At 46.7% G+C, this 22,342-nt stretch overlaps 2 protein-coding genes across 2 annotated transcripts; one reads left to right on the forward strand and one right to left on the reverse strand.

The window, feature by feature from the left end:
- Positions 1 to 538: 538 nt before the first annotated feature.
- Positions 539 to 2,296, reverse strand: LOC124674693. The gene is made up of 2 exons (XM_047210738.1): positions 2,147 to 2,296; positions 539 to 1,520 (listed from the first exon to the last, which is right to left on the reverse strand). Exons 1-2 carry the CDS (start codon positions 2,268 to 2,270, stop codon positions 559 to 561), a joined length of 1,086 nt encoding a protein of 361 aa, XP_047066694.1. The 5' UTR covers positions 2,271 to 2,296; the 3' UTR covers positions 539 to 558.
- A 178-nt stretch (positions 2,297 to 2,474) lies between these two features.
- Positions 2,475 to 14,625, forward strand: LOC124678691 (cytosolic Fe-S cluster assembly factor NBP35-like). Its single transcript, XM_047214563.1, is given in 5 exon segments — positions 2,475 to 2,556; positions 11,687 to 11,788; positions 12,731 to 12,881; positions 13,885 to 14,315; positions 14,318 to 14,625. Coding segments are annotated over 5 exon segments (1,047 nt in total). The 5' UTR covers positions 2,475 to 2,501.
- The last annotated feature ends 7,717 nt before the right edge of the window (positions 14,626 to 22,342 follow it).

Consider the following 22,342-nt stretch of genomic DNA (forward strand, 5'->3'; position numbering starts at 1 on the left):
TTTTATGAAAGGGGTGAAGTGGCCGGAAATGGTGAATGGAACCTGGGTGCGCGCGCACCCATTTACGAAAAGTTCAAAAAAATGCTATTTAAAAGTTTCAAAAAAATGTGAAGTAAATTTTTGCATGTATATATTATGTTGATACTTACTCGTGTGTGTTTTCACGAAAAAATACCATTGTGTGTGACCTACACAAAAATGACAAAATGTAAATTCCTATTCCTGTGAATAGTACATATTCCTATTCACTATTCTCATTTGGACATTTTGTCATTTTTATGCAGGCCACACATAATGGTATTTTTTCGTGAAAACTCACACGAGTAAGTATCAACATAATATGTACATGCAAAAATTTACTTCACATTTTTTAAAAAACTTTTAAATAATATTTTTTGAATTTTTCGTAAACGGGTGCGCGCGCACCCAGGTTCCAAACGTCCGGGTCGGTGAAGTCCCACATTTCCATATAAAAGAAAACATTCTACATATGTGAGTAATTTATGATTTCATTTCAACAATAATCAGAATACAGTGTACATCAATTGACAGAATTGCTCATGGGAAGAATTCTACATGGCCACCAACATCCCTACACAACAACTTGGCTTCAGAAGCCATTTTCCTGCTCCTATATAGCACCAGGTTTGTGAGCCGATGCTTGGGCTGCGGCTCGAATGATCTTGCCTCCGCCTCCTTCCCGAGCAGTACGAGCTCCCGCGCGGGCATCACGTTGCCCCACCAGAACTCACGCAGGACCTCATGGATGAGCTCCCAGTATGCACGGTCCCGAGGCACCCGGAAGAGGCTGCTCCCGTTGGGGGTCCAGCAGTAGAGGTCGACCCAGTCTCTGCCCATGATCTCCATCAGGCCCTGCACCTGAGGCATGTAGTAGTATGGCACGATACGCCATGGCAGAGCAATCTCAGGCTTACCCTTGTTGTACGGACACTTGACTTCCAGGATCCCACCGTCAGGGTCACACCCAAGAATGCCGTCGGGTGAAGCTCCAAGCCACCCAGAGTTAGCCTCAGTGTGCACGGCAAAACCAAGGGAACCCACCGACCTTCCTGTGATGGTCGTGTACTGCTCTACGGCCATGCTTTCATGATTAGTTCCCCAGGCCATGGCAGACTGGGCTGCATCCGCCAACTTGACGTCGCTTGGTCCAAAGACCTTCTCACTCCATAGCTCTGACCGTCTGTTGCCGGCCCAGAAACCCAAGGCGGTGCTGAAGGTGCTTGTGGTGAGCTTGTCCTTGCGGAGAGCGAACCACTCCTCCGACCGCTGGGCTACATCAGAAGAGGGAAGCTGGGCGGACACCATGAGGGCTGAAGATGACGAGGGAGATAGCAATGATGTCCGTGTATAGATCTGCAACGACGAACCCGAGCAGCTGCGGGGAATGTAGCCTTCAAAGTTTCTTCTCGATGGCAAGGACGCAAATGGGGTTAACCGCACACGAGCTGTTGAGCAAAAGGCCGTTGGTATTGGCAGGAGTGTCCTGAACAAACAAGAAACTGCTCACTGGTTAGAAAGCATGTTAAATTGGCGATGCAGTTTGGAACGAGTATGTAATAGCTGGGAAAGCATACATAGGAAGTGCTCCACAAGAATGGCCAACCTCTGAATGAGCGTGTAACACATGACAGAGTTTATGTTATGCTTCTCTTATAGTATGAAGAGATTGCCTCACTTGTTGGATAAAGCATGGAAGAATTTTGCAAGCAACCACTTAGGGATTATTCCTTGCCTGACTCCAGGGAAGGAGACATGCTTGGGGCAAGTAAACATTTCTGACAGGTGAACAGCGTATGCTACAAAGAAGCAAACCGTAGCTGAAAATGACAGCCTGCAATCCTGTTCTACTTTTTTTTATCTAGTTGGGAGATAGGACCCTTGTACTCGGATTCCACATGTAAAAGCTTGCCATACTGAATCGATTGCAATTAAATTTGAAACAATCAGTAAGCTACACCAATCGAGAAACAACCTCAAACAGTCAAACTAGACAGGACTACAACGGGCATTTCTCAAACAATTTCACATTTGGGGACGAGTATCATTCCGTATCGTCGTTTACGACGCTCTCGAGTGACAGTGAAGGTGAAAGCAATAGAGCGGCGGGAGTGGGTAGCTGACTCACCTGTGCGGTGCGGGAGTGCGAGCGACGAGGCCGGCCGAGCCGAGCGAAGCCTCGGCCTCGGCGGCGCGGCCCCGCGGCTGAGCGCATGACGGCCGGCGGCCGCCGCCTGCGGAGAGGCTGCCATGGCTAGGTCTCCGCTTGTGGATGGGCTGGTTCCGGCCGTATGGGTTCGGGACGGGACAGGCCAAATGGTCTCGGTCCGGGTCGAACACTCGAACTCGAACGCACCTTGTCTTCCGACCCAGGGCAAAAACGTCATACGTATATAGAATCACAAATCAAATACGATGTCAGGTGAAATTTCTCCAGCCGCCGCCGCAACAAAGGGGAGGGAACGGGGAGGCCATCGGAGACAATGCAGGACGGCGGCGCCGCCGGCGGCGGAGATGTCCCGGAGGACGCCAATGACCGTACGGACAGCGACTTGCTTGCGATGGTTTAATGTATGTCTGTATCCGAGAAAGAAGTCTACATAACCCCTAAGGGCATGAGCAATGGAGGCAGCTGTCCAACTAGGTTTGGATAAAATTTTTGACATATGCATGCCACGTTATGGTCCCAATTAATGTGTCTTTTTCTCAAAAAGCTGATTTGGGTTTTCTCTTCTCTCTCACATTTTTCACTTTATGGTGAAGATCGTCGCCTCCGATGAAGAGGCTGCCTCCTTATCCGAACCTAATTTGACCAATTCAACCAAGATAAAGCTCGCATGAGCGCACTTCGCAGCTTATGCATTGGGCATGCCCAAACTATCTAGTTTGGGACGCTAACACCCCTCAGGTGTCTCAATCTCGGGCGGAGCTGCTAGTGCACGCTGAAGGAGCTGCAGGTAGCTGATTTTTTTTTTCATCTCCATGGATCCCCTCTAGCAATCCTTGCCCTCTTCTGGTCATACGCGCATACAGCTTTATGCCGCCGTCGTGGAGTGAAGCAAGTCCCGCCATCTCCTATGCTCACAGCTTGCAGGACGTGACCCTCCATCACTAGCTCGATTGCTTCCTCAGCTTAGTTTCTTCTCTGTTTGGCAAACTTGGATCCCTGAATTGTCTTAAAGCTACACTTTTGCTGTTTATCACTCGGTTGTTTTCTAATTCGCCATCACTCGAATTTTCTAACGTGTAATTTTCACCCAGCAAAAGTCATGTTTTGGCTCACCCATGGTTGACCGGTTTTGTGCACGGTTTTTTCTTTTTCCCTGTTTTCTTGTTTCCACCGTTTTTTCGCTCGGGAGGCCCACACTAGCTTCAATGGGCTTTTCTCTTTTTCCTCATTCCGACCCAAATCCCTCGCTGAGCGGAACACAAAGTATCAGAGCAGCAGTGGGGAAGGGGAGAGAGCGGCGCGGAAGGGGCGAAATCGCCGCCGTGGTAGGAGACGATCTTGTCCGCATGTCATACCTGTACATGTATGCTTATTTGTCAGATGGACTGGGCCTAACTGGACATGGATGGACGGCCGAAGACAGTACCTACAAATAGATGGAGCAGCAGTTACCGGAAGGCATCAAAGAAAAATGAAATGAACTGAACCCGTCTGGTTCTCTCCTTCCTCTGTCCATCTCTTGCTCTCCCCTGATCTTCTTCTTCCTCAGGTCCGGTGGCTACCACAAGCCACCATTGTATCGACCTCACGCCCCGATCCATACTGGCGGCAACGGGGTGCGACAACTTGGTATCAGAGCTAGGGATTCTCCACCAAAAAAATCCACAAAAATAGCCGCCACAATTTTTTTCCCCATTTGATCGGACAGTGCCCAAGCGATGGAGGTGGCGACACCGACGACGGAGGCGAGCTTGAGCGCCATCAACAAGACCTTGAGGCGGATCAGCATGACGCTTGGCCGTATGGCCGCTAGGCAGGACCAGATGCTAGTGGATTCGAAGAAGATGACGGCGGCGCTCGCACCCATCGTCGCCACCACGCCGATGTCCGCGCCGGGTCGAGTACTGGAGCAGCAGAAGACCAAGCCTTCTTCATTCTCGCTCTTCTCCGCGGTTCCAGTCATGGGTGCTGGGGATCAACACGCGGATTCCGTCGTTGCTTCCGCCATGCCCACCACGTGTTTGAGAAAAATTCCAGGCCACTACATCGACAATGGCCATGCTGACCTTGTGTTCCCAAGCAGCGACATGACACACCTCGCTGCTACGACGTCATCCGGTGTCGGGAACTGCACACTGCAAGGTGTGGGCGGGGCTGGCATGAACACGCATGCAGACTGCTCGACGCATGTCCCCACAAGGCGTCCAGATGTTTCTGGTGCACGAGCTTGTAAAGTTGACGCCAATATGACTCGTGGTCCTTTGTTTCAAGTGGAGGAGCACCAAGAAAATCAGTGTCCACTACGTCCGCAAACTTCCTTCCCTCGCTTTAACGGCAACAACCCACAGCTTTGGCGAGTCAAGTGCCTCGAATTCTTCATGACCTTCAATATACATGAATGCCTATGGGTTACTTCTGCCAGACTGCACATGGAGGGTATCGCTGCAGATTGGTATCACACACACAGGTTGCATCAACCTGTTGATGACTGGTTCCAATTCATGAACGCCGTGGAAGCAAGCTTTGCTATTGGGGATTCTGAGACACATGATACAGTTGAGCAGCAGTTCAGTTTGTGTGAGGCAAGCGTGGAGGGTGAAGTCTTCCCTACTGTTGGAGACTTGTCAATATTTATGGAGGAGGGATTGGATTCTACAAGTGAGGTGTGTGATGCAGTGCTATTTGAGGATGTGTCTAGGCCTGACGAGGTGCTCACATATGTGGATGGCGTGTCAATTTTCTTGGAGCTCGACTTGTGTTCTGCGGAGGAGAGATTAACTCAAAGGCCTTTCAAGGACATAGCATGGGATGAGGAGCTTGCCGACAGTGCGCTCACTCATGTCGGTGGATTGTCGCCGTTCCAAGAGTATGATAGAGATACCCGCCAGATGTTTCGGGGAAAGGCTGACATGGACAAAGTTTTCGATCATGGAGTAAGTGGAGTTGTATTGGTATTACTTGCAGTACTAGCAAAAAGGTGCAACAAACTACAACAGGTACTCTCACAGGAGATGCAGCAATATGCCACCAGTGAAACACATGCATTACCATGGGATCCAGGAAAACAAAATGCTGACATAAATGGCTTATTATTTGGTTGGCAACGCCGTGCTGAAATTTGTGTCATTCAGTTCAACTTGTGTGTCGTTAGAAGATCAGTGAAGGATGCCCATGTCTTGCAACCGGTTACTGATCAGGTGTTGAACAAGTTGCCATCTTGGGGAAGAGGAGGTTTCGGCCCTGGTAACACTGGGCAGCAACAGTCATATAAGTGCAGGGACTTCTGTTCTTTCATCCATTCCAGATGTTGCTTTCAGTACAAGAAGTGGGATCCAGGGATACTGGATACTGGTGGCTGCACTTCTGGATTGAGAAAAATATCAGCTCTGGAGCTCAAGGCTAGTGTTGCCAGCGCTAGTATCTTCCATCATGGAATTGGTGTTTCAATGGGTTCTTATGGCGCAATAATCGTCAAATTGGAGCAGGGGCAGCGAGCAAACTGTAGACAGTGCATCATCAAGGATGGTACAACACTTCCAGCCACAATCAAATGCATCTGCGATGGGAAGCTCAGGACGCTAGTCCTAGTGTTGGTCTGTGATCATGCTCAGATGATGGAATTGTCTTCTCCTACCACTGCAATGGCCCTGCTCATTGCTACTCATAAAAAGGACATAAACATACTGCAAAAATATGAATTTGCAAAGTGTTGCATCCTGAGCAAGCCATTGCTTGGGGGCAAGCAATGTTTCTTCGGGGCGGTAATGTCATACCTGTACATGTATGCTTATTTGTCAGATGGACCTGGGCCTAACTGGACATGGATGGACGGCCGAAGACAGTACCTACAAATAGATGGAGCAGCAGTTACGGGAAGGCATCGAAGAAAAATGAAATGAACTGAACCCGTCTGGTTCTCTCCTTCCTCTGTCCATCTCTTGCTCTCCCCTGATCTTCTTCTTCCTCAGGTCCGGTGGCTACCACAAGCCACCATTGTATCGACCTCACGCCCCGATCCACACCGACGGCAACGGGGTGCGACACCGCCGCGGTCGAGTGCAGTTCGCTGCGCCCTTCCGCAACCTGCAGGTGGGAGTGGGGGCTGGGGATCTCGGGCCTGGGCGGCATCTCCATTGTTGTACTCGAGCTCGTCCTCAAGGTAAGCGACGGCCCCAAATCCCTCGCTGTTCTTCTGTTGCTGGTCGTCGACGATGAATTCCGTGAGTGGTAGGCGACCTGCGTGTAGCATTTTCTAGCCGTCTAGGTGTTTGGTGATATGGGTTTCCAGATTTTTGTCGGCGGATTTTTTTCGTGGATCTGTTGTTTTGGTTCATGACGAGGTGATTTCAGTACCAGGAATCGGAGATATTGTGCATGAGATTCGTGGGTAGGTTTAGATGTTTTTGCTCTGTAGTGTTTCGTGTGCAGTATAGGGGTTTCCCGTGGATGCCTCTGGGTGTTCATGTTCGGATGAAATCCATTAGCCGTGGATGCAGTATGTGTATGTTTTGGAGAGTAATTTAGTAGCATGAAGCAGTCCCATGAGGTGTGGGAAGTGTTTAAATTGTTTTTGCATCAGTTCTGCATAGCACCTTGGTTTCGGCTTTTTGATGATTGATGATGAAGAAGATACTACTGCTAGTTTGTGCTCTGCTTGATTATTATGCGTGACTGAATAGATACTTTGTGTTGCATTGTGTCTAGTTTTTTATCTCTAAAGCATATAGCAGAGGGGTGCACAAATAATGAGGACACATGTTCTTACTGTCGCTTTCTGGACGATGTAAATCAGTAAATGACGACTATCTATAGATGTATATGCAATGTATGTATAGAGGTATATGGTATATACACACTGCTTTGTAGGGAAGTATTCTATGGGGGGCTTTGGAATAATATTGGCTATCTGTAGATATATCCTTTGCAAGCATGATTTTAATGTATTTTCTACAATGTGGAGAGATGCAAATTTCCCAATATCCAGGGGGTATGCAGATGTATATGCATTTGTGTGTCGCCTTTTTTGCTCCATGTGGTGTTTGTACCTTAGCGCGGTGGAGGTGGGTGTCGGCTTTTTGATGCTGGTGTTGTTTGTACAGGGGCGCGACCTTGGCCTACCGACTGGCATAATAATCAACAAAACCAACGGTAGTGCACTATAGCTTTTCCTTGCAAGTTCCCTGATGTTGCCATATCACTGGTTGTTCTTCTTTGCATTTAAATTTGAGTCAACCGATGTCTCGGCCGTGTGTGGTGAGAACCCAAAGTATGCGTCCATTTCCCCTGGAAATAGAGTTCTCTTGTGCTTAGACCGTGTGGTGTTAGTCTGATAGTTTTGATTAGAGGCTATTGCGAGGTGCCAAGATGCTCGAGCATGGAAAACTGAAATTTCTGTGCTTTGAAATTTCTTCAAGACTTGATAACACTGTCAGTCTCTCAGCTTTAGCTTGAGTGCTGCATTGTGCACTGCTGATTTTACGATGAGCTTGCAGTGATACTACATTGTGGTGTTTTCAGTTTGCTAACAGTTTCCTGATAGTCCCACATCACTGATTGCTACATGCTGCAAAATGTAAATGAGATGCACAACACTAGCCGTTGGTTCTTGCTGTAACATGACTCTGTTCTTGTGTTTGTGGGGCAGCAGATATTCATATGACTCTTCGTATGATTTTCTTGCTCCTGTATTAATCATCCTATTATTTGATCAAATTCATGGGTTGAAATCTGGGTCAAGGAGGAGGGCTATTTGGGTTTCTAGGTGCTGATGCAGGTATTATATGTCTCTGCATTTGCCGATTTTGATGTCTCGGATAGTTATTTTTAATCAGCTCCAGGTTGCAAGGAGGTTCTTCGGGCCAACGTGGCTGTGTGTGTGCGCGTGTGTGTGCATGTGTGTGCTGTGTATTTTATGGAAGTCTTCTTACATTTTATACTCCATTTTTTTAGGAACCACTTTGTCCATTTTCTATCTTAACAGTTTTAATAGCGGGGTGGCTGGCTGGCACAGGGAGAAATAAATTAGTTTTGGGCTGTTCAGTGCTCACTTATTATTTTTGGTATCTGTTCGTGTTTGATTTCTTAAGTATCAATTGATTTCTTGAGACTAGACGATGTAAATCCGAGATTCCGAGGGAAGTGTGGTACTTGGGAAATAACGCTATCTTCAGAGTGTATTTTATCACCTTTGAAAAATGTTAACATTTCTTCACATTCTGTCATGTTCAAAGGACAGACACTCATGTGACTGTGCACCTTTTCCTTCACCATTTAGAGTTGGTTAGCACTCCATATGCGCTATGTAATCTCTTGCTACTGTACCATTTCCATTGCGTGGTTTCAAGTGTTTGACCCTCTCTTTGTTAGATCTTTCATACAATGGGTACCAAATGGTGGGTTAGAGAATGATAAGTCGTAAGATTAAGAAATCAGTGTGCCATTTTTACTTAAAACTGCTGCTTGCTGCAGATACGAAGCAGTGACACTGCCAGAGAACGTGATTGATATGGAGGTGGATAATAATATACAGTGAGGAAATTTGTGAGGGGATTATTTAGGTGTTATTTATTGGGGAATGCAGTCTCATGCATTATTTTTATTTATTGCACATGTCTAAAATGCAGAATTGTTTTTGTGTTCCCTGTAGTGGATTGTACTTGCTGATATATTAGCATGGATCACCTCTCTGTTACTTACTAGCTTATTGGATTTTTTATGCATGTACTATCTGTTTTATATGTAAATCCAGTGTATATGCAGTGTATATGTTTTATATGATATATACAATCGTAGATGCATTGTATATATCAGAAAGTCCAATGTATATACAATGTAGGTTGTATGGGATTGCCTCTCTGTTAGCATATAGTGTCTGTTTTATATATGTAAATGCAGTGGTATATGCAAGTAAATAGAGTTTATATACAATCGTAGATGCATTGTATATATCAGCAAGTCCACTGTATATGCAATGCAGGGGCATCAAGCATCCAGGGGCGTGGATTATCATTGATTTTTTTGGGATGTATATACTGTCTGTTTTTATATGTAAATGCAGTGTATATGCAAGTGTTATGTCGTAGATGCATTTGTATATCTCCAACGTATATGCATCATAGGTGCATTATTTATATTAGCAAGTCCTCAAGCCTAGGGTATATGCATATTCTTTCTCTTTTTTAGTTTTTAAATAGTTGTATATGCTCAATGCATATTCTGGTTGTTCAAAATGCAGAATCTGTTGGCTTTTTTTTTGATGATTTTGAATGATTGGAAGCTTGAGTTCCAGTGCCATTGTTTGTTAGTAGTCAGTAGTGTTCTTTGTTTCTACTGCACTGTATATGCATTGTATATGCAGTGTATATCCAGTGTGTATATCCAGTGCATATGCATTGTGGCAATGCAGTATATGCATTATGTATATGCAGTGTATATGCATTTTCTCATCTTCATTTTCTTAGTATCATTTTTATGAGTTTCTTTTCCTCAGTTTCTCTGGTTTCTTAGTATCATTCTATATGCATTGTGTCCCTCCTTCTCTCAATTAAGAAGGCTAGGGATAGAAATTGTGTCCCTCCTTTTCTTTCATTTCTTATGATGACCTGGTCGAGAGAGTACGAGTAAGGGGGCGAACCAAGTGCTTGCATATGCAATGTATATAGGATGCATATACAGTGTATATGCAATGCATACGCAAACATTCGCACATAGTAAGATTTGCAAAAGATACCGACAATTTTTAGCCGTACTTGATCTATGCAGGACGAGCATATTGGATCAGCAGGATGGATGGATTACATGTCCCTGAATTTCTTTCAGGATGGATTTTGGAGATTTTGGAGGAAGAAGCAACACAGGACAGAGAGAAGAACAGGTACCTGGCTTAGCTGGTTGTTGTCCAACACACATACGTCTGGTTCTTCCATCTCCATCGTCTTCTTCCATCTGCACCGTTTAGATCTAGAACTGTTCTTCTCTTTTCTCCCCTCTCCTGTGTTTAGATCTGGAGAGATGGGGTGTGTTCTGTTTTCTGGAAAAGATGGGAGCGTTCTGTTGCCTTTTCTTGCCAAGCAAGAAGCTGGTCACGCGATGCAACGGGCGGGAGTTGTTGGTTTTTTTGGTCAAAAGCTATCAGGGAACGAACCGGTACAAGCCAAACACGCCCACTTTTCTGGAATTTTCGGCGCAGGGACCACGAACAGCTGGCGCTTGTTTATTGGTGCATGAAATTCGAGTGATATCTAAAAAGAAAACACTCGAATGCCAAATAGATAGTCCCTAAAGCTAACTCTGAATTTGCACAGACGGCCAAAGCGACAACCCAATGTTTTACATGGAGTCAGCAGGGGAATCCTAAAAATCGAGTGGATTGCAAAAATTCAGATCAAGTGAACTCTGCTATTTCAGGACATGATCTTGTTAATCTCTGTAATAGCACAACGTCAGTAGCTAGACACATGAGGCCACGTGGGTAATTCTTCATTGACATACAGACTACATTAACTTGCTTGCATCCTCAATTCACCAGCCTTGCTCTGGTTCATGCGCAGCTGCAGAACAAGAACAAATATTTAGGCAACAGGACGCTGGCCCTCATGCTGTCCACGGCCACTACGGAGGAAGACCGGGGCAGCGGAGGGAACACCAGCGGAGGCGTCTAGGACTAGGAGCATGCGGTTGTGGGCACTCCGGCGACGGGGGCACGCAGCGGCCGGAGCACGAGCGGTGCCAGGGCTGCTCGGCTGCTCCGGTGACAAGGGAAGCAAGGCGCGGGGGTGTCGGCGGCGGGCAGAGGCGGCGGCGCCGCAGACAGTGGGAGCCATTGGTGAGCAGCTCTTTGGGCTGAGCGGGCGAGCGGGGCAGCAGCGATCAGTTGGAAGGGAGAGAAAGCAGAAGAGATGATTTAGACAGAGCTGAACCATCTTTTCGTCCTAGCTGTGCTAAACTACTGTCCACATCAGCTAAACCACCGGTCAATACCATTCTAGATGGGTGGAGGGGGTCAATTGCACGGTATATAATACTTAGGGCATGTACAATGGTAGGAAAGGCTTCCCTTCTCTTAGTAGTCCACGTCATTTAGAGAAGACGATAAATATACGGTGTACAACGCATTATCTCTTATTGCCATCTTTTGCAATAAATGAGAATTAGTTATTTTTAGTAGGAAATTGTGTGGCTAAGGAAAGACAAGTAGTACAATGGAGAAAATAGTCTTCTCTTATTTCATAAGAGATCATCCCTTAGCTAAGGGAAGGCAACCTTCACTTTCTCCCTTCTCTCTCCTCCAACTCAGCAAAAATCCAACGTGGCAACCATAAGGAAAGGCTGACGTCACCCTATTGTACATGCCCTTAGGGGGGTTAAATGCCCCAATCTAAACTTAGGGGGGCTTAGTGTCCTAAACCTGATAGTTAGGGGGGTCATGTAGACTTCTTTCCTGTATCCGAGGGTTTTACGATTCGCTTCTAATCGGTTTCTGGGGTTTCGCCGCCGCAGATTGCCCCGGAACGCAGTCGGATGCGGCGGGGAAGGCGGAGTCATGCGCCGGGTGCCCCAACCAGCAGATCTGCGCCACCACACCCACGGGCCCTGACCCCGGTAACACCACTCTGCCTCTCTGCACCTCACCGCCGCACCACCATTTCCTCAATCAGATAGTTGTGCGATGCCAATGTAGTTTGCTTGCTAGCATGCTGCACCGATGCTTATTGTGGTCAGGGGTTCGTTGCAGCTGAGTGTGACTGTACGAGCTTGGTAGATGAGTGTGTGGTCTGCACTTACCTGAGCATGCTTTGCGCTTGAATTAAGCTCGTGTGCAGAAGATTTATTAAATTTGACTGTCACTAAACTCAACCTGCCAGCAAATTTGCGTGCAGTCTCTGCATAGAAGTTGTTTTAGTATGTCTGATCGTGTACTCCATGATTTTGGAAGAAGCTTCCATGGTATGAACTGCAAAACAATTGTCTGATATGCGCTAGGAAAATATATGAGATGCCTGATAGATTCTACAGTTGGTTCATTGATTCTAAGGTGATATTACCGGATGAAGGCGTCCTTGTAATAATATATGTCCAAATTTTAGTCGCCCTGATTCAGTTTGATCAATGGAAAAAGCACTATGTTTTGTTTGATTAAGTACCCGAAGAACCTACCATTGTGTTAAGCTTCTCATACTGTCATCATACATGTACATGTAAACTAGAGCATTAGTTCAGCTAATTGTGTATGTGTGCCACCCTTAATGGATGCTATTACTGATTGAAGTCAGCTGTTATTTTTGACCTAATGTCCCACAGTCACACATAAACCACTTACCTGTGACTGTTTTCTTTACGCCTGTGAGCATCCTAGCATATCTATTCTACCCTTTAACATGATTATTCTTATAAAATGTAATGCATGTCCTATGTCATTGTTTGCTTATCAGTATCATCTTATTGTTCTCTGATCTATATTATATTTATCTTATTATTGTTCTCTGATCTATATTATATTTATTCTTGATAAGGCAACGCTAAATTCAGTTATTTTATATCCAGACCTGCTTGTCATCACTGAGCGAATGAATACTGTGAAACATAAGATACTGGTAATGTCTGGCAAGGGTGGTGTCGGGAAGAGTACTTTTTCAGCCCAGCTCTCATTTGCCCTTGCTGAGGACTATGAGGTCGGTCTTCTAGACATAGACATATGCGGTCTTGTAGACAATGCACCCTTAAGTGAACAGTATCCTGCTCTGTATAGGATTGCTCGTCGCCAAGGTGATACCATTGCTACTATAATGGCTACCTCACCTCCGAATGTGACGTTCAGACGGGTTTTACTTGGACAAAGACTTTTGGCATGGAATACCCTAATTCAACGGCTCGGAGATATTCATTTATCACCTGAACCAGACGAATTTAGATGGAACCTTCATGTAGATGGTACATTTTCCGTAAAATCTTTCTACAATGCGATCAGTCTTTCTGACTTACCAGTTGACAACAATAAGAAGATTTGGAAGATGAAGATACCATTAAAAATTAAATTTTTTGGATGGTATCTTCGTCGTGAGGTTATTCTCACCAAAGACAATCTTGTTAAGCGGAATTGGCATGGAAGTACACGGTGTGTTTTTTGTCATCAGGACGAAACAATCAAACACTTATTCTTCCAGTGCCAGTTCGCGAGATCTATATGGTCGGTCATCCAAGTAGCGTCTACCTTGTATCCTCCGACTAGTGTCGCCAATGTCTTTGGCAATTGGCTTCATGGTATAGATTCAAGGTTTAAGTTGCTTCTTAGGATGGGGGCGCTAGCAGTTATCTGGGCGCTCTGGCTATGTAGAAATGACAAGATTTTTAATGACAAAAATTGTTCTTTGTTGCAGGTCATCTACAGAGGTATTCTCCGTTCATGGTTACCTCTACAGCGAGTGGAGAACCGACAGCTATTTACGGAGGTCTGTACACGGTTGGAGGCTACGGCGAGGGATACTTTTTCCCTACATGGGTGGCAGCATAGTCTACGGATAGATGCCCCACCTACACTTTAGGCGTTATATGATTCATCGTTCCGATATGTATCTCGCCTAGTTTTTATTATTTATCCTTTTGGACTTGAGACAACAAAACGGCTGTGTGCATCCTGGTTATGCAGAGGCTGGATGTAATTGCTTACTAAAGTAATAAAGCATCCTTTATCGAAAAAAATGCGGACCTAGCATCCCAAAAATGTTAGGCCTCGAAGGCCAGGATATTCATCAAAGCAATGCTGGCTGGTCACCAGTGTATGTTGAGTCCAATCTTGGTGTCATGTCAGTTGGCTTCTTGTTGCCCGAACCAGATGATGTTGTCATATGGAGGGGTCCTCGCAAGAGTGGACTCATCAAAAAGTTCGTAATGGATGTTGATTGGGGAGAGATTGACTACCTCGTGGTAGATGCTCCTCCAGGAACCTCAGATGAAAATATATCAATTGTTTCGTACCTCCAGATTGCAGGAATAGATGGTGCCATCATCGTCACCACCCCACAGCAAGTTTCTCTAATTGACGCAAGGAAGATGATAAACTTCTGCAAAGAGGTTAAGGTTCCTGTCTTGGGTGTTGTTGAGAACATGAGTGGCTTGAGGTAGGCATTTTCCATTTGAAATTCATGAACCCAAGCGAGACAGGTGACACCGACGCCACGGAGTTTGCCCTGAACTATATCAAGGAGAACGCCCCCAAACTTCTGTCGCTCGTTGCATGCAGCGAGGTGTTCGATAGCAGCAAGGGTGGACCTGAGAAGATGTGCCATGAGATGGGAGTCCCTTTCCTTGGGAAGGTGCCCATGGATCCACAGCTTGGCAAGGCGGCGGAGGAGGGGAGATCATGCTTCACCGATCAGAAGTGCAGTGCAAGTGCTCCAGCTCTTAGAAGCATAATCAAGAAGCTGTTCAAGCCTCAATGAGAAGTTAGAGTTGATAGATATCCGTGAAAATGACACTCAGAGCGGTTGCCTTTTCTGGCACTTGCAAAGATATACAAAGGAAACAGTACCTCAAAAATGATCCACAGAGCGTTATCCAATACCTCAAAAATCAGGAAATAGTTTCCTTTGTATATATCACACATTCAGACACAGAGTGTTGTCTTTTGTGGCACCTGCGGTTTGAAGAAAACCTTCTGTTGTCACATGCAAATTCGGTTAGATTTTGAACTACTGTGTCTTACTACAATAGGAAAAAACAAATATTACCTGTACAAACTATGAGATGTTGTTAACTCACAAATCATAATCCTAAATTTGAGGTCCTTTACTTTTTTCGTTTTTATATGCCTTTCGAAGGGTCTACTTTTTGTTCTGTGTATCAACCTAGTTATTAAACACAATGGTGATTGTTGGAACGTGTCTGGTTCTCGTTTCCCCCCTTTTTCACATTACACTGCAATTTGTTTTGTTACACTTCCTCATGTTTGGTTTGACTTCCACACAGAACACGGAGTATTACCCTCACGCACGTCAGAACACATATGAACTGACGTAGTGATGTGGACCACCATTTTTTTTTGGACGAAAATACAGTGGCGGCTGGTTTTCATTGGCTAATAATCATAAGGAGAGGTTACAGTGTCGATCAGGGAGTCACAGAGAATTGAATTGATGAAATGAGCACTATTGTATATGACTATTCGCTGTAGTAAGGGTGTGTTTGGTGGGTCGGGGCTCCTCAGATATTCCCTCATGATACAACATTTGGATGTTTGTTAGATCGGGTCTTGCTCCAGCGCCCTGCCCAACTGATACGAAAAAGGCCCCAGCGCCCTGCCCACGAGCGAAGCCCGAATCGAGCTTCGCTGCTCATCCCGGGCGAGCTCGCCCCGAAAACAGACCCCGCGGCTTCGGAAAAAATCTCCGCTCATCCCACTCCAGAGGCGAACCGTCACCCCCACTCCCTTCCAGCCCGACGCCCCGAGCCGCAGGCCCTCTCCTCCGCGTCGCCCAAAAAATCGCCGCCGCCAGGGAGCCAGTCAGCCAGCGAGGTCGCCGCCTCCCTCGCCTCCCCCGCTTCCCCGAGACGCCGCCGACGCCCTGAAGATCCCCGCGCTGCTCTCTGCCTCCCGCGAGATCCCGCCGCTCCTCCGTCGACGCCCTCGAGACCAGATCGATCCGCCATGGAACGGGGGAGCTCAACAGCGGCGGACGTCTTCGACAGTTGAGGCGGCCATCCCTGTACGTCGCAGCGCACGGGCTCCCTCCGACGGACGGCCGTGAGCAGCAGCAAGACTCGAACATCACGTCTTCGATCTGCACGTCTTCGATCTGCACGTCTCCGATCTGCACGTCTTCGATCTGCACGTCTCCGATCTGCACTGTCTCCGACGAACTCTGTGAAGGTAGTATCATATCCTACTCTTTCCTTGAATTTTGCTGCTCCTGCAATGCATTTTTTGTCTAGTAATATTGCAGCAACATGATATGTTTGTGGGTACTAAACTCTGATAATTGCAGCACTATAACTTGTAATGGTTGTGGTTAGTAAGATGAGTTGTTGTTTTTATTTGTGATAGATGGATGATTTGGCAAGAAAGCGGCGCAAACTTATTGTGCAAGCAGCCGGTATCGCAGCTGTATTGGGTGCATACATGCTCTTTATCTCAAGGAGAGCTAGGAAACAAACTCCATTGTTAACAGTAGGCTGTAGGATTGATATGGATATTGCTAGGGAATCAAACCTGAGATATATCTATCATTCTTCCGACATAAATTGCTCAAACCAGCTAAGAATGAAAAAAGCTCCCTTTTTTCGTTTGTGCAATTTGTTTAGAGAGAGAGAGCTATTGAAAGATAGTATTCATACCTCTATAGAGGAACAGGTAGCCATGTTTCTCCTGGTAGTTGGCCACAACACAAGGTTTAGAGCTCTACAACCGATATTTAGAAGATCTACCGAAGTAATTAGTAGGTATTTTAAAGCGGTGTTGTATGCTGTTGGAGAGTTGAGAGCTGAGATGATCCGTCCTCCCTCAACCGATATCAACCATAAAATTGAGGAAAACAACCGCTTCAATCCATACTTCAAGGTAATCTATTTTGAAGCTTTAGAAACTGTCATCTTGATAAGAGCAATGAATAATCCATACTTCTATTTTCCAATTTAGGATTGTATTGGAGCAATAGATGGAACTCATGTCCAGGCTAGAGTCCCAGTTAATATCTCAGCCGCCTTTAGGGGTAGAAAAGATGGCACTACCCAAAATGTCATGGCAGCAGTGGACTTTGATTTGAAGTTTACCTATGTTCTTGCTGGTTGGGAGGGGTCAGCCCATGATGCCCTCATACTTGCTGATGCTGTGGAGAGGGATGATGGGTTGTCACTGCCCAAGATGCAGTCATTGGACCGAGCAACGCTCACTAAGGGCATCTCCAACCGGGCGACCCATCCCGCGCCCGCGCGTCCGGATGGGTCCAAACGGACAAAAACCCGGCCCAGCGCGCGGACCCATCCCTAAAACGGATGCCCGCGGCGTCCGGATCGACGCAAACCGGCCCAAATCTTGGCCGGGTTTGCGTGGCCCGCGTGTCATAGGCATAAATAATATTTTTCATTAAAGAGAACTCATTACATTTTTTTTAGCTCCTATTCTATCCTAAATACGTACGGGGCCGGCGGCGTAGCCGGCGACTCCTCGCCGGCTCGCCGTCGGGGCCATGGATTTCACTCGACGCGGGCGGCCTGTACGCGTGAGGATTCCACTCCAGCTTATGGGCTGGGTGGCGCGGCGGCGCAGGCGGCGGCAGCGGCGGAGGCCTTCATCCTCCTCCTTTCCGTCCGCGCACCTCGGGCGCGCTCGCGCTCCGCCTCCTGCGGCGGAATCATCCGCTTCCCGCATAGCTCCAGCTCCTGCAGGGCGGCGCGTTCCACAGCGGTGCGCGCCTCCAGCCGGACGCGGGCGGGGGCCTGGGCCTCCTCTTTGTCCTGGCGCCGGCGCATGCGCTCTTGCCGGCCGCGCTCCGCCGAGTCAGCGTCCTCCTGGGCGCGCCGCTCGGGCGAGGGCATCTGGATGAGGTGACGGGCTGCTCGCATAGCGAGCAGCTCGTTCTTCTGGCCGAGGAGGTCGCCTAAACGGCGGCGGCCGGCCCGCCAGGTGGCCTCGTGCTCCTTCGTCATGCGCGTGAGGTCGGCGAGGCGCTCCTCGATGGCGGCGTTGATGTTCGCCAGCGCGAGGTCCTCCTCTTGGACGGGCTCCTCCGCGGCGGCCGCACCCTCCTCCGCGGCCTCGTACCAGCCGTCCGCGGTCTCGTGCCAGCCCTCCGCGGCCGCCTCCGCCATCTCCGCGTCGCCGACCTTCTTTGCCGCCGCCTCGGCAGCGACGCGGAGCGCCTCGTCGTCGGCGTCCCACCGCGAGTCCGCGCGCTCCTCCTCCTCCGTCCGCGGGAACCTGACCCGGGCGGCGAGGGAGAGCTTGGCCCACGTGGTCTGCAGGGTGCGAGGCATGGCACCGGAGAAGGTGGAGGGGGAGAGGAAGGTGATGCGGTCTGTGTGAGACCGTCGCCGTCTTTTATAGCCGGCGGCCTGACGGGAAACTTGGGCGCGAGCGCGCGCCAATGGCGTTTTCGCGCGCGCGGGAACCTTAGTGCGCGCGGGAACTTTCCCGCGCGTTCCACCGCCCGCCATGGCTGTCCCGTCGAGGCCTGCCATGGCGCAGCGCCGCGCAAGGAAGACGAACCACGTGGCGTCTCTTTGGGTCGCCGCGTTAGGCGCCGCGTGCGACCCAAACGGACACGCGGACGCGGGCCGCTGTCCGCGTGTCCGCGCGGCCACCCAAACGGTCCAAAACGGACGGCCCAGCGCGTCCGTTTGGGTCGCCGGTTGGAGATGTCCTAAAGACTACAAACAAAATGCATCTACTACTAATGAAAGCATGACCCACCAGACATTTCTCTTGTGTTTTGGTAGTACGCGCAAATAAATACACAATCCTCTAGTTGTAATGCCTCACGTAGGAACATAATTTCTTCGCACCGGCAATACATATTGTTTACCTTCGTCCGCAAAGAGATCCACAATTAGAGTGTCAGAGGATTGAACATAATTTCTTCGCACCGGCAATACATATTGTTTACCTTCGTCTGCAAAGAGATCCACAATTAGAGTGTCAGATTTCTATTGTTTGAGGCAAGAAAAACTAAGGGTTTTCTATGTACAGTAGGATGGGTTGGACTACATTTCGGAATAGGTGGCATCAGAAAATATTTACTTTCTTGCTTCGTCAGACTCAGGCTAAGCAATTGGGTGCTAGTATCCCTGTTAAACTTTTGGTAAACGTTTCGCATCTGAGCAGAAGATCGGTCGTCCGGATCGCTCTCTTGCTTGCCCTCTTTTGGGCCACCATCCATGCACGTTACAGCCCACCACCACCATAGCCTGCTACGCTGAAGCTCACCACCACCAAGGCTAGCTACGTTGAAGTCCACCACCACCCAGGCACCAAAAATATGTATCCACGTTTCTATTACGAAATGATATGGAAAACGCCAGATTTTTCTCGATGTTGCATATCTTATTTATTTTCGTAAATAACGCGTACAAGTTTTGTAGAAAAAGCATATGCAAAATGTTGTAATGTATGTATGGGTGTTTGCCACAAGTTTGTGGAATTTGTTTGTAATTGTTTGTGTTTTTCGTTCAAATAGATGGTGACTTTTTAGTGTCATTCAATTTGTACCAAAATAAAATGTTGTTAACCACTTTTCCATCGCTACAAAAACATATGAATTTTTTGTTGTAAATAGCCAAAAATAATATTGATATTGCCGTTGACTATTGTTGTAAACATCTATTTTTTTCTTGATTTAGTTGTTAATAATAATTGCTAATAACTTAATTATTTATTTTTGTTGTAATCAATTGTAATTTTTGTAGAAACAGTTGATAATTGTTTGTTGTAAATCAATCTGGATAAAAAATTGTTCGTTAGCTATATTTTTAGTTGCTACAAAATGTGTGGTATTTTTGTTGTAAATATTTCTTATATTGGTAGATTTTACAAGATTTATTTTGTTGTAATCAATCTGCAACAAAATATTTTTTTTGTTAAATCATTTTTATAAAACTCCCTTTTTTGAAATTTATTGTATTAATTTGTTGTAATAGTTTTTTTTTGTACGTAGAGAGACTGATTTTGTTGCAATACTCTGTAGCCTCAGGTATGTCCTTCGCTGTAAATATCTCGAAGGTTCAGGACAAAAAGGATACATACTTTCGGTCATGTGGAGAAGACTAGAACCGCGGGTTGATTCATCAAAATAGAAAGGGGCCAAATGTAAAAGTTCTGCTGTGGCTGATTCTAAGCGTCGGACCGTGATCGAACGGCCTGGAGAACGACCGATTTTTGCTCAGAAATCCGGCGACCGACGCCTAGCGCTTCCCTAAACTTTTCCTAGTAGAAGCTGGCATTTGCTGTATTTTGTGCAATTTGTTTTCACAGAAAGCGTAGAGGTAAGACCGAGAATTCCATTGCAGACGGTAACAACAAACCCTTGTGCGTACTTTCACCGATCACCATAGTTTTCCACTCAGGGTGCTGTGGATTCTAAATAGTCGGCTCTAAGTTGTGGGCTACGAAAAAGCTACAGTGAGCTGAAGAATACGAGAATATTAGAATTTGTTTGGTTGGAACAATTGTGAGACAGTAGATTTAGTAGAAGTTGTTAGTAGTACCAATGTTGTACCCGTCGGATACATAGAAACTGTTTATATGCTAATTGATCGAAAAATGTAGATCAGTACAGTGGTTGAGTTTACATTATAATGCCTTTTCACAAGAAACATTTATTCTAATATTGCATATATAGACCAATAATATGGGATTTTCTTAACTTAGTTCACAGTCAAGTTTACAGCCGCTAGATATGTTTTACATAGATTTGTGTGTGGGCTAGATATTATTCTCTTGTTTTAAAATGAGACCAGCTAGGGCTAGCCCATGGGGGTGTATTTTTATAGAAGAAAACACCGTGAGGGCACATGACAGTCCCGGGGACTCGAATGCTGGCCAGCAGCATGCGCACTCCGAAATCGTTAAAAAAAGGCCGACCTTCGTGAAGGGAAGGCAACTCGCTCCGCACGCGACAAGTGGCGCGCTGTGGTGCCAGAAAATTCCTGGGAAGTGGTCTCCCTGCTCGCCATGTGTCGCAAGGGGAAACAAAGTGGGGATGGGGGAGGAGAGAGAAGACTGGGTTGTGGGTTGTGTCAGTTTTTCCCTTTTTCTTCTAGATTTGTTTTTTCAAAATGAAATATCTTGAGAACCGGAAGTCCAAATTGCAAACTGTTTTTCACTTTTGAGATCCTCGCGTCGAGATCTTCAAAACTAGATCCCATGGTGATAGGTTTGGAGATACTTTTTTTCGTACTTCCAATAATATTATGATTGTACCTGTGGTGTGTACCTAACTGTACTCGTGTTTCAACTGATAAGTACTTCTGTTTTTAGTGTATTTGGTGCAATTTTTCCCTTTATTCGCTAACTGTACTCGCCCGTGTGCGGAACTGTACCTATACTTACGCGCGACTGTACCTGCTCGTGTGCGCCACTATACTTCTGTACATGTACTTGCTCGTGTTCACGACTGTATCTGCTCGTATGCGCGTTTGTACCTGCTCGTATGCGTGACTGTACTTGTATTCGCCTGTGTGTTCAACTGTACTCGTGTGTTGTGCGTGACTGTACCTGCTCGTGTCACGACTGTACCTGCTCGTGTGCACGACTGTACCTGCTCGTGTGCACGACTTACCTGCTCGTGTGTGTGTTCAACTGTACTTGTGTGCGTGACTGTACCTGCTCGTGTGCACGACTGTATCTGCTCGTGTGCGTGACTGTACCTGTTCGTGTGCGTGATTATATTTGTACTCGCCCATATGTTCAACTATACTCGTGAGTTATACGCAAGTGTACTCGTGTATTGTACACAACTTCTTATACTCGATCGGCATATTCAGCTATACGCGTTAATAGAGGTATGTAGCTAGCTGATCTATATTAGCTAGCTAGTAATCTGACCTGACCTCGTCCGGTTTTGCTCGGTAGGTGCTCGGTTACTCGCTCGCGGGTCGCGCGTGCCCACGTCCGGTTTTGCTCGCGTAGGTGCGCGTACTCGCTCGCCGTACGCGCTTGTACTCGCTAGTGCGTCGCGTAGGGCGCACGTACTCCCTTCGTCCATAAATAAGTGTACATCTAGGTTTTTTGATAAGTCAAACTTTATTACATTTGACCATCTTTTTAGGAAAAAATAGTAGCATTTATGACACTAGATTAGTATCACTAGATCCATCTTAAAATGTAGTTTCATAATATAGTAATCTAATGTCACATATGCGTATAATTTTTGATAATAAGTTGGTCAAAATTAAACAAGTTTGACTTATCCAAAAACCTAGATGTACACTTATTTGTGGACGGAGGGAGTACTTCCTCGCAATGTTGCGCTCGCGCGGGCTAACTTGTGACACATGTCGATCCCTGGTGCATTGTGCGGGATGGTGTTTCCCTTCGCGAAGGTTGGTCTTTAGGTAGTGATACCCTGCGCACTCGCAACACTTACCAACAGGTCGACACCCTATTCTTGTTTTTTAATCATCTAGGCAATGATGAACGGCCCATATAGGCGGGAAATTGGCCGCATG

Source organism: Lolium rigidum, chromosome 7 (assembly GCF_022539505.1).
Source record: "Lolium rigidum isolate FL_2022 chromosome 7, APGP_CSIRO_Lrig_0.1, whole genome shotgun sequence".
Lineage (NCBI taxonomy): Eukaryota > Viridiplantae > Streptophyta > Magnoliopsida > Poales > Poaceae > Lolium > Lolium rigidum.

Excerpts from the sequence above, each read along its gene's own strand:
- LOC124674693 (XM_047210738.1), bottom strand. The coding sequence starts at position 2,270 with ATGGCAGCCTCTCCGCAGGCGGCGGCCGCCGGCCGTCATGCGCTCAGC. Across the intron at positions 1,521-2,146 it reads CGCACTCCCGCACCGCACAG|TTTCTTGTTTGTTCAGGACA; the intron begins GTGAGTCAGCTA and ends ACCAGTGAGCAG.